This window comes from Arvicanthis niloticus, chromosome 5 (assembly GCF_011762505.2).
Source record: "Arvicanthis niloticus isolate mArvNil1 chromosome 5, mArvNil1.pat.X, whole genome shotgun sequence".
Classification (NCBI taxonomy): Eukaryota; Metazoa; Chordata; class Mammalia; order Rodentia; family Muridae; genus Arvicanthis; species Arvicanthis niloticus.
This window is the reverse complement of record NC_047662.1, coordinates 43182413-43194699: the sequence shown is the minus strand read 5'-3', so window position 1 is coordinate 43194699 and position 12287 is coordinate 43182413. Positions and strand designations below refer to the sequence as shown.

Genomic DNA, 12287 nt, shown 5'->3' with positions numbered 1-12287 from the left:
ATACATGTATGTGTTTTGGAGATTGAGCTCACATTAGGCATGGCTGGAAGTGTTCTTCCTGACTGAGCCATCTTACTAGTCCACTGATCTTTAATTAATGCTAAATTCTGTCCGATGTTAAGCCTAGCTAACATTTTTTTAAAAACTTTACATAACTATATTTTTTAATTCCTGAATTTCTGTGTTTTTTTTTTTTTTTAAGTTTTTGTTTCTCTTGTAAAACTTTCTGTTCACCCATTTTGTCTGTGTTCTTTTAAATTACTTAACAGATTTCTATTTAGGTATCTTTGTAGCTTCTGATATAAATTAGTGCATGGGTACCACCAGCACCTGAGTCATTTGTTGAGCTGTTTCTAACCTTGTTTGATTCAGTGTCTCAACAGAAGGTTGAATAAACAAGTAATTTTTCCCCTAGAGAATTCGTATCTTTTCCTTTGTCTGGGAGATAGCATAAGGGACAAATCAACTCTTCTGCTTCTTTAGACCATGTTGCAATTTTAAATACGTTTAATTTACTTCTTATTCCAAATAATTAAGTAGTAAGCTTAGTTTCTCCTTCGTTGAGTCTGACTCTTATGTACACAAGACCAAAGGTACACTTCTTTGCTTTTCAGCTAGTAGCAGCTTCCTGTGGGGCTTCACAGGGGCTTGTTTCTTTGATCTCATCTCAGGTGACATGCATGGGGGCTGTGCTGCAGCTGCACCTAACTGTACTTAACGTGCATATGACATTGATAAATCTCACAGACATAATGAGGGAAAGATGCCAGGTACAGATAAGCCTGAACTATGATTCTTTGTATGTGAAACTTAGACAGACTTTATCCACAGTGTTAGAAATGGGACCACTGTTCCTGAGGGGAGGAAGGAGAAGTGGTGCTTGTGAAGGGATGAGGAAGACTTTTCACAAGCTCTAATATTTCTTTACCTTAATGGGTTTTATTTGTAAAGCTTTATTGAATACATTGCTTGTGATTCGGTCCCGTTTGTGTGTGTTATAGTTCAGTAGACAACTCTTGCATCAAAACCAAACAAAGCCCAAGCCATAAACCGAGTATGATAGAATATATCTATAATCCTAGCAGTCAGGAGGTTGAGGCAGGAGGATTAGAATTTGAGCTAATAGCAAGAACCTGTTTTAAAAACAGAGTTAAAAAAGAAAAATCAAGCATGAATTTGGAGAAGACATTTATAAACACACATAAAATAGAATTTGTATGTAGTTTGTATTTCTAAGATTTTTTTCATTTGTGTGTGTGTGTGTGTGTGTGTGTGTGTGTGTGTGTGTGTATGTGTATGTGTATGTGTAGTTCTGAGTTGCCCAGTGTAAGTGCTAGGAACTGAATTCTGGTCCCTGGAATCTTTGTAAAAAAGCCAAATGGCATGTGCTAGTCAACTTAGTGCTGGAGAGGTACCAATGAGCAACCCTGTCTCAAAATAGGTAAACGTGCGTATACACATACTCGCACACACACGTCTGGTTACTATGCATCTATCTGCATCAGAACAGGTATGTGAAGGAGAGGATAAGATCTGAGAGACTCTTTTCTCTGTTTTACCTTCTAATATCCTCTGTAGTGGAGTTTAACAAGATTCCTTCATCAGAGATGACCCTGACCAGGTGACTAGTTAAGAATTATTTATTTTATGTATATAAGTATACTGTAGCTGTCTCAGACACACCAGAAGAGGGCATTGGATCCTACTACAGGTGGTTGTGAGCCATATAATTGCTAGGAATTGAACTCAGGACCTCTGGAAGAACAGTCAGTGCTCTTAACCACTGAGCCATCTTTCCAGCCCATAGTTCAGGATTTTTAAGTAATATTATCACTTTCCTTATTTCATGTTTCTATTCAGAAAATGATGACTGCCGTTGTTGCACATCCCTGTAGTTTTAGCTGTTAGAGAGACTAAAGGAGGGGATCACAGGAGCCTTGGAGTTCTGAGGACAGCATGGCTAACAGAGCAAATCTCTCATCTCAGAAAAGCGACCAAAAGCAGAGTTCAAATGTAAATGAGCCTGATGTGGTGGGCAGGCCTGAAATCCCAACTCACTGGGAGTAGATGAAGGAAGATCCTGAGTAGGAGAGACCTTGTGTTTGCCACCACCCCCAAAATGCAGCCAGGTGTGGCAGCTCATGTCTGTAATCCTAGCATTCGGGAGCCGGGGCAGAAAGATTACTCTAAGTTCTAGGCCAACCTAGGCTACTAGTGGGTTTTAGACCATCTTGGGCTACAGAGTGACCCAGACTGAAAAACAAAAAAACTAAAAGTAAATATTGTTGATACTTGATTGATAAAGGTATACATACTCACAAAATACCTGTTTTTAACCCTCAAACTTAAAAAGAAAAATACAGCTATAAACAGTAAAAGTCGCCCATAATTTATGTCACCATTGCTTGTTAACTATCTTTAAATAATTACTGAGGGTTTTAATTTTAGAAGTAGAATAATGATGTCAGTTCAAGTAGTCATTTTGTGGAGCATAGCAACGGAAATGATTGTATTTTATAGGTCATCCTAGGGAGAGGGCAGAAGTTTGCAGAAACAAACATGCGTAAGTCCCGCCCACGTTTGAATAGCTTGGTTGTTAAACTGTGTGCTAGGCAACAGCCTTGCTTCCTTTTCTGTTGAGAATCAAGAGTTGGTTTTTTATTACTGTATGTTTATAAAAAATTGCAGGCTAAACATTTTGAGATGAGGAAGGTGGATCTCTGCTCAGGCACTGAGGGGACAGAAGTAATTCTGGCCACGTCGAGTGATGAAAAGCACCCGCCTGAAAACATCATTGATGGGTAAGAGGCCTCTTCCTTCTGTCCTAATTCCAGGGTTGTGTTAGATCAGGGAGCCCCTCGAGTACTGGGGCCCATTGCATAACAACTGACACTGCTAGGCAGTTTAATAAATACTCAGTGAACTAGATGACTTCATAGTATCTATTTGCAGAGTCATTATTGAACTAATTGAGTTGTGAATACATTTTTTTATCTGTAATAATTCTTAGACTGACCTCTTGATGCAAATAGGTTCAATTTTTAAAATTTTATTCTTTTTTTTTTTTCAGTACTGAAAATTAGACCCAGGGCCCTCCCATGGTAGACAAGTACTCTACCATCATGCTGTTACCCCAGCTTTTTTGTTTTTATTGTGATTTGGGTTATCTAAGTCAGGGCCTTACTGTGTAACCTAGTTTAACTAGTTTTAACTGTTAACTGTATTTAACTGTTTTAAATTCAAATTCTCCTATCTCACAGTCCAGGATTATAGTTGTGTTCTGCAATTCTTACTTTGCAATTAGATGTGCACAAGTGTTCTAAGATTTATTTGTTTTCATTTTACGTATACTGGTGTTTTGTTCATATGTAAGTATATGTACCATATGTCTGCAATGCCCAAGGACAGAGAGGGTACCAGATCCCCTAGAACTAGAGTTGCAGATGGTTGTGAACGGCCATGTGGGTGCTAGGAATCAAATCAGGTCATCCACAAGAGCAGCGGTGCTCTTAACTACTGAGCCATCTCTCCAACTCATAAATAGGTTTTAAAGAGTGTTTTACTGAGACAAAAACAACAACAACAAAAACAAGATGTCAACTTCATTTTACGGAAGAATAGAATTTAATATTTGGTTTTGGTTTAGTTCTAGATTTTTCTTAGAAATAGAAACATATAAACATTGTCACTTCCTATGTATTGTTTGCTTGCTTGCTGGTCTAAGCAGCATCTTTGCTGAGCTAAAAAATGCCTCGCTTCTTGCCCTTTCTGTATCGTGTGCTTCATTCCAGTCCCACTTGGCCAGGGCTAGAGTGCATTCTAGGTAGAGGAAAGTAGTATTTTTCAGTCCTTTCATTCCAGGAAAAGTGACCAATCGAGACTACACTACTTTTGTTTATTTTTATATTTTATATGTGGATTTTGTCTACATGTATGGCTGTGCAGATGTATTCACTACCTGGAAAGGCCAGAAGAGGATGTCAGATCCCCTTGACTGGAGTTACAGACCATTGTGAGCCATTGTGTGGTTTCTGGGTCTTCTGGGAATGTAGCCTGTATTCTGTCTAAACTAAGGACACCTCTTTTAAATAGTTCTAGCTTATTCTTAAATTCTTTCAATTTGTGTACTTAACCACATCTGACTGGTGGAATCATATCGTTTTAGAGCTGAAAGGATTTATTAGAGTATCTTTATTTTAGACTTAACAGTTGTACACATTAAATACTAGTTTTAATTATTGAGGCAGAGCCAGTTGTAAGATGGAGCTGTTATAAGTCTCCCTAGTCTATTGTGCTTGGACAAGATCTTGACTGTCAAGGTCAGCTGCTGCCCCTTTCTCACACCTTTCCCTCAGGTGGGGTTACTTCATGGCTTTGCTAGACTCCAGGAGCATTTGGTTTTAGTCCCTATTATGAAATTGTATGACTTGATTTCTTTCTTTCTGTCTTTTTTTCTTTCTTTCTTTCTTTCTTTCTTTTTGTAATTGTTTATCTGTAATATTATGTTCTTTCTTGGTTTTGAATTCTTAGAAATCAGCCTGGGTTTTGCTTATCTTTGACTCTACAGAATCTTAAATTGTTTGTTAACTAGGTTTTTTTATTTAGAATATCAAATATTTGTTAAACTTGGCTAATGTTAAGAAGCATGAGAGTATAATTTATATGCATATACAATATATAAATGTATGTGCATATATACACATATATATGACTGCAGATTTTTTAGGGCTTTTACAATTTAGGAAGTAGTAAGCATATATAAAACCTGTTCTCAACTGGGCATAGTGTTTTATATCTATTGTATTAGTCAGGGTTCTTAGAGTCACAGAACTTATGGGTAGTCTCTATATAGTAAGGGAATTTGTTGATGACTTATGTTCTGTAGTCCAACTCCCCAACAATGGTCAGCAGCAGCTGTAAATGGAAGTCCAAGGATCTAGCAGTTGCTCAGTCCCACAGGGCAAGGAGGGGAAGAAGAGAGGGGGTCTTCCTTCTTCCAATGTCCTTATGTAGGTCTCCAGCAGAAGGTGTGGCCCAGATTAAAGGTGTGTACCAACAGGCCTGGATCTGGAACTTGCTTTGTCTCAAATGACCTTGAACTCAGAGATCTCCTTGCCTTGATCTCTCTGGTTTCATAGGCACTATGCCTCAAGATCTCCATGCCAAGATCCAGGTCAGAAACTTGTATCTCCCAGCCTCACGATCAGGATCACAGGTGAGCCTTCCAATTCTGGATTGTAGTTCATTCCAGATATAGTCAAGTTGACAACCAGGAGTAGCCACTACAATCCACCCCTTGTCAACTTGATATAAATAATATCTCATGTCCACATGAAACAATAACAAGATCATGAATATGCCTAAGATGATGTAACTATTCCTCATACAATCACAAACACATTTGTAAATTTACAATGGAGCAATATCCCTTGGGAACATTCTTTTAGTATCTCAACTTAAATACCAATTGATGTTAAAGAAATTAGAAGAAAGACAAATGTATTCTTAACAAAATATAACAGAAGCATTCATATTACTTTATAATTACTTTATAATTCTAGTTTCTGCAACTGGTTACATGGCCTTAGCTGGTATTTATAACTACCTTCCTCTACTACCCATTCTGTATTTCCTCTACCTTCTGCAAGCACCTCAGCAGGTCTTGGCTCTTTTCCTGGAGGAGTGACCCATACCTTCATTCCTGATGGGTCTGTGTCCTTTGTCATCCTGCTTAGATATTTTCTGTTGTAGTTTCCCACTGACTTTAATCACAGGACATGATAGTACTAAGAGATGCCCTAAGTCATCTCCTGCACTCCAGACATAGTCCTTCTTACCTCCATTGTGGAGAGGCAATCCAATTTCCCCATGGTAATCTAGACCTGTCACCCCTCCTAACACTGTCATTCCTTTCTTAGCTTGTTGATTTAAGGGCATTAGAAGTCCAAAATGACCAGGGAGGAGTCTGAGCTTCCAGTTCAATGGAATGTTTGTTGTGGTTCCTGATAGGAGCACTCCCTCCTCTGAAACCAAAACTTCTGGGCCAGCAGAACCTAGAATTGTGGGGACAGGAAACAAAAATTTTCCTAGAGGGTCACTAGGAGTGATAGTGAGTAGAACTAGTCCCTTTTCCACCCCTTGATTCCTGGCTATGGGAGAAACTGTACCATATATCGGACACTGTTTCAAAACATATACTGCCTTCTGAAGAACTCTGCCCCAGCCCTCCATTCTGCCACCTAATTGGTGCTATAACTGAATCTTCAAAAGGCCATTCCATCTTTCTATCAGACCAGCTGCTTCAGGATGATGGGGAATATGATAAGACCAGTGGATTCCATGATCGTGGGCCACTGTCACACTTCTCTGTCTGTGAAATGAGTTCCTTGGTCAGAAGCGATACTGTGCAGAATACCGTGACAATGGATAAGGCATTTTGTAAGTCCACAAATGGTAGTTTTGGCAGAAGCATCATGTGCAGGAAAGGCAAATCCATAACCAGAATAAGTGTTGTGGCCCACACTGACCCACGCTTTGGAGCTACTGTGTTGCAAACCGTTCTGCCCCATGCTTTGAGGCCAAAATGTCCTGGTCTGCTCTGTTGCTCCGGTCCGAGGGTCAGGGCCTAGCAAGAGACGCAAAGAATGGAGACAAGACAGGGTGTGTGATCAAGTCTCTCTTGTTTATTGTCTCTCTTCATGTCTTTCTTATTGTCTCTCTTTCTCTTATTTTCTCTCTTATTGTCTCTCTTTCTCTTATTGTCTCTCTTTTATTATCTCTCCTCCTCTGAAGGGAAGTCCGGGGTATTTATACACTTTGTCACATGGTATTTATACACTTTGCAGGCGTGGATAGCACGTGCACCTTACAGGCATGTATGGTGTGGATAGCACATGCAACCGCATGCCTTGCGGGCATAGATACCACATGCCCCTTGCAGCTGGGGGCACTAAACAGCAAAACAAGATATGTGGGATAAACAAGATATTTATCAGAGTGTGCTCAGTTGTTGTAGGCTGTTGAAAAACAAGTCTCATGTCAGGGTATATGGCTCGAGATGGTTGCAAAGCTGATAGCTGCTTTCTGCTACAAGTTGGCTCCCAACAAATAAGTATCTACTTACTGTCCTTTCCATGGAGGAAGTGGTCCAATGTAGTCAACCTGCCACCAGGTTGCTGGCCGGTCACCCCAAGAAATGGTGTCATATCTGGGCTTCAGTGTTGGTCTCTGCTGTTGACAGATCTGGAATTCAGCAGCAGCTGTAGACAGGTCAGCCTTGGTGAGTGGGAGTCCGTGAGCCCAAGCATAACCTCCATCTCAGCCACCATGGTCACTTTGTTCATGTGCCCATTGAGCAATGACAGGGATGGCTGGGGAAAGAGGTTAACTGTCCACAGAACAGGTCATCCTGTTCTGTAGATAACTTGATTACTGAACTCCTCCTCAGCTGAAGTCACCTTTCGGTGAGCATTTACATGGGACATGAATATCTTCACATCCTTTGCCCATTTGGAGAGATCTATCCACATACTTCTTCCCCAGATGTCTTTCTCACTAATTTTCCAGTCATGAACTTTCTAAGTCCCTGACCATCCAGCCAACTCATTGGTTACATCCCATGAGTCAGTGAACAGTCGCACATCTGGCCATTTCTTCTTCCAAACAAACTGTAATACCATGTGTACTGCATGAAGTTCTGCTCACTGTGAAGATTTTCCTTCACCTGTATCTTTCAGGGTTGTCCCTGGAAAGGGGTTGTAATGCTGCAGCTGTCCACTTCTGGCTGTTGCCTACATAGCATGCAGAACCATCAGTAAACCAGGTCCTAGTCTTCTCATCTTCAGTCAGCCGATCATAGGGAACACCTCATGAGGCTATAGGTGCATGCTTGGCAGCAGATGGCATTGTAAAAGGAGTAGAAACCATAGGCAGTTGAGCAACTTCTTCATGTAACTTGCTTGTGCCTTCAGGACCTGCTCCGGCCAGATCACATATATACCACTTGCATTTGATAACAGACTGCTGCTGTGCCCGTCCTACTTTATGACTTGGAGGGTCTGATAACACCCAGCTCATGATGGACAGTTCAAGTCACATGGTAACTTGGTGTCCTATTGTCAAATGTTCAGTTTCCATTAAGGCATAAATAGCAGGCCAAGAGCTGTTTTTCTTTTTTTTCTTTTTCTTTTATATTTTATTTACATTTAAGATGCCATCCCCCTTCCACATTTCCCCTCCCTAGAACACCCCTGTCCCATGCCCCCCCTTTCCTTTTTACTTTTATATGATTTTTTAAAAATGTTAATCATAAGTTTGGTAATGCTCAATCAGAAGTGTAACCCAATACCCAACCTAGATATAAAAACTATCTTTGACTGGTGGAGACATGTGAACATCTGCCTCCATGCCCCCTCTCTCTTTCTCTCTCTCATCACCTAGCTTCTCCTCTTCTTCATCTTCTCTCCTTGCTCCATCCCTTCCTCTCAGTGCTCCTTCCCACTTAGCTCCTCCTACATATCACTCTTCCTGTTAAAGTAAAACTTTTCTCTCAAAGTACAATTAGAGCATACTTATTCCTAATTGTACCAGTGAGGTACAAGATAGTCCTAACACCCAGTCCATCATTTTGTTGACTAACTAGAACCTCTGTTATCTCTTCTAACTAAAACACTTACTTTTGATCCTGGCTTTTTTGGCTTTAGAATGAATGTCAGCTGAAAACCATCTACTCAGATCTTTTCTCTCAAAGTAAATAGTCAGGATTGGCTATGAAACTATAGGTCTTCAACCCCATCAGAAATCCAGAATGACTGAGTTAACTGAAGTTATGGGAAGCACTAAACATAACTTCTAAAACTTAGCCAATTTATAGAGACTGCTGAACACCTGGAAAGCCCCTATACTACTAAACGTTGTAGCATCAAATCTTCAGCCTTCTGGCCCAGAATCATCTGACAGACCTTAGTGATGCAGGATTATTAAGGGCTGATTACTCTGTCTAGGCAGATATAATCAGTCGACTATTCTGCATGTGTGTCCTTTTCTGGACAGTAATTTGTCTGTAGATGGAGAGAGGCAATTCTTGCCTAGTGGCTGTCACCACACAACTGGAGTAACTCCAAGGATGCTCAATTTCTTCTTAGAATCCACGACAGGAAGCTGTCAGGAGCAGACAGGTCTCTAATCAATATAAACATTAATATATAAATATTTGTAGCATCAGTTCTATGGACTTCTGATGTTTTGAAAACCAACTATTCATGTAAGGTAACCTGGACTGTTGTCTGTTCACTCCTCTCAGCTATTTCTAAATAAAATATGGAAAACACCCTAACAATAAACTCAAAACCATGAATTTGCTATAGTCCCTTAACTCATAGGTTAACCATCCCAAATCAGTTAAAAAAGGTAAAAAAGGGCTGGGTCTAGGCATTGTATTCCTAAATGTGTTATACAGGCACAATGCCCATCAGAGTATCAATATTCATCTCATTTTTATATTAATAAGAGGCTTGTACCAATGAAAACCTTAAATTTGAAATCAAAGTAAATTTTGTACCATTTAAGAAATTATAACTTCATCTTGATAATAATTATACAGATTTCTACCAATAGGTTATGGCTATGCAATAAGTCCTAGCTAATCCCCCCTTGTTCCAACAAAACCACTACTTTTCCCTAGAAAGACAGACCATTATTAACCACATTAGTCCCCAAGCTCAGGGAATAGGGGCGCTGACTCTTCTTTAACTTCTTCAAGCTGATTAAGGGCGTTGAGATTTTAGAAGAGGGGTGAGGGGAAGAGTAAGTTGATAAGCCTCTAATGCTGTGTCTTCACTGAATCCAGATGGAATTCCAGGACATCGGAGGTTTGGGCAGATCTCTTCAGTATGCTTGATGAGTAGATACACCAAGGCTGTGTATTCTGCAATATACAATTCTCAGAACAAGTTTTAGTATCAAGAAAAGAAAAATTCCCCCCCCCAGGGGGCTGGCTTTTTTTTTTTTTTTAAAGATGTTGGTTCTCACAACTTTTTTTTTTCGGTTGTTAAAATTGGTTGTAGTATTTACGTTTCAGATTTTATCCCCTTACCCTACTTCCTCCCACCACCCAGAAACCTCCTATCCCATCCCCCTCCTCATGCTTCTATGAGGCAGTGACTGCACCTATCCCCCCTCATTATCCCCATCCCGCCCTCACATCCCCCCCCCCCCATCTGTGTTCATTTCTTTTATGGGACCAAGAAACTCCTCTCCCACCTATGTCTGACAAGGCCATCCTCCCCTACATATACCTCTGGAGTCTTGGGCCCCTCCCTATGTGTTCCCAGGCTGGTGGTTTAGACCCTGGGGGGCTCTGGTTGTTTGGTATTCTTGCTTTCCACCTGGGGTCACTAACCCTTTCTGCTCCTTCAGTCCTCTCACTAAGTTCTCCATTGGGAAACCCCTGATCATATCAGTGGTTAACTGTGAGCATCGTCCTCTGAGTGTTAGTCTTTGGCAGACCTCTAAGGAGACAGCTATATCATGTTCCTCACATTGTGCACTTCCAGCCATCCACAACAGTGTTTAGCTTAGGTGGCTGTACATGGGGTGAATACCCAGGTGGAATGGTCTCCTGATGGCCCCTCCTTCAGTTTCTGTTCCATGTTTTGTTTCCCTATTTGCTCCCTTGAGCATTTTTGTTTCTCGTTCTAAGTAGAACTGAGGCATCCCCTCTTGGTCTTCCTTCTTCATGAGCTTCATGTGGTCTGCGGGTTGAGTCTTCTGCTAATCCAAGCTTTTGGGCTAACATCTGTGGAGATATGTTTGTGTAGCTACCTTCTTTTACAGTTTTGGAAGATTACTTTCTTGCTTTTTCTAGGTTGTAGTTTCCTTCCTTGTGTTGTAGTTTTCCACCAATTATTCTTTGAAGTGCTGGATTTGTGTTGAGATACTGTGTAAATTTGGATTTGTCATGGAATATTTTGGTTTCTCCATCAATAATGATTGAGAGTTTTGCTGGGTATAGTAGTCTGGGCTGACATTTGTGTTCTCTTAGGTTCTGTATGATATCGGTCCAGGATCTTCTGGCTTTTATGGTCTCTGGTGAGAAGTCTGGTGTAATTCTTATAGGTCTGCCTTTATATGTTACTTTGCCTTTTTCCCTTACTGCTTTTAGTATTTTTTCTTTGTTTTGTACATTTGATGTTTTGACTATTATATGACGGGAAGTATTTCTTTTCTGGTCTAAACTATTTGGAGTTCTGTAGGCTTCTTGTATATTTATGGACATCTCTTTCTTTAGGTTAGGGAAATTTTCCTCTATAATTTTGGTGAGGATATTTACTGGTCCTTTAAGTTGGGAGTCTTCCCCCTCATCTATACCTATTATCCTTAGGTTTGGCCTTCTCATTGTGTCTTGGATTTCTTGTATATTTTGGGTTAGTAGCATTTTGTATTTTGCATTTTCTTTGACAGTTGTGTCAATGTTTTCCATGGTATCTTCTGCACATGAGATTCTCTCTTCCATCTCTTGTATTCTGTTGGTGATACTTGTGTCTGTGACTCCTGATCTTTTTTTTTTAGGTTTTCTATCTCCAGGGTATTGTCCCTTTGTGATTTCTTTATTGTTTCTACTTCCATTTTTAGATCCTGCAATTCCTTAAGGGATTTTTGTGTTTCCTCTTTAAGGGTTTCTATCTGTCTACCAGTGCTCTCCTTAAGTTCTTTGAGAGTGTTATTTATGTCTTTCTTAAAGCCCTCTATCATCATCATGAGAAGTGATTTTAATTCTGAATCCTGCTTTTCTGGTGTGATGGGATGTTCAGGGCTTGCTCTGATGGGGGAGCTGGGTTCTGATGATGCCATGTAACTTTGGTTTCTGTTGCTTACGTTCTTGCGCTTGCCTTTTGCCATCTGGTTAACTCTAGTGCTGCCTGTACTTACTGTCTCTGACTGAAGCCTGCCTTTCCAGTTATCTAGCTTGTGTCTGATCTCCTAGAAGTCCAGATGTCTCTGTGATCTTTTCCAGCTGCACTGATTACAGTGGTACCTCTAGGATGCCTCAGGATATGGTGCCTCCAAGGTAGCAGTCCAGCTAGGTATCTGCTGTTCTGGGTGCAGTGTCTCCTCTAGAATATCTCAGGATACGTTGGCTGACGCTCTGAGTTCAGTTGTTCCTCTGTGGCTCTGGGTTGAGTGGACCTTCCAGTATGTCTCAGGTGGAATCCGGGGTCCACACAGCAGCAGACCTGGCAGAGGTCTGATCCAGGCCTCAGATCCGAGAACTAGTTTCTAACACACTG

At 40.6% G+C, this 12287-nt stretch overlaps 1 protein-coding gene across 9 annotated transcripts in view; it reads left to right on the top strand.

Annotated features, from left to right (window-relative positions):
* Ift25 (intraflagellar transport 25) overlaps positions 1 to 12287 on the top strand; it is a 38063-nt gene that overhangs the window by 6539 nt on the left and 19237 nt on the right. For 8 of the 9 annotated variants that reach the window (XM_076934538.1, XM_034502795.2, XM_034502796.2 and 5 more), the window contains one exon: positions 2689 to 2801. In XM_076934538.1, the coding sequence (XP_076790653.1) occupies positions 2704 to 2801 (98 nt within the window). In that variant the 5' untranslated portion in view covers positions 2689 to 2703. Of the gene's footprint in view, positions 1 to 2688; positions 2802 to 5138; positions 5216 to 12287 lie in introns of those variants that run through there. The other variant, XM_076934541.1, reaches the window with a different exon arrangement.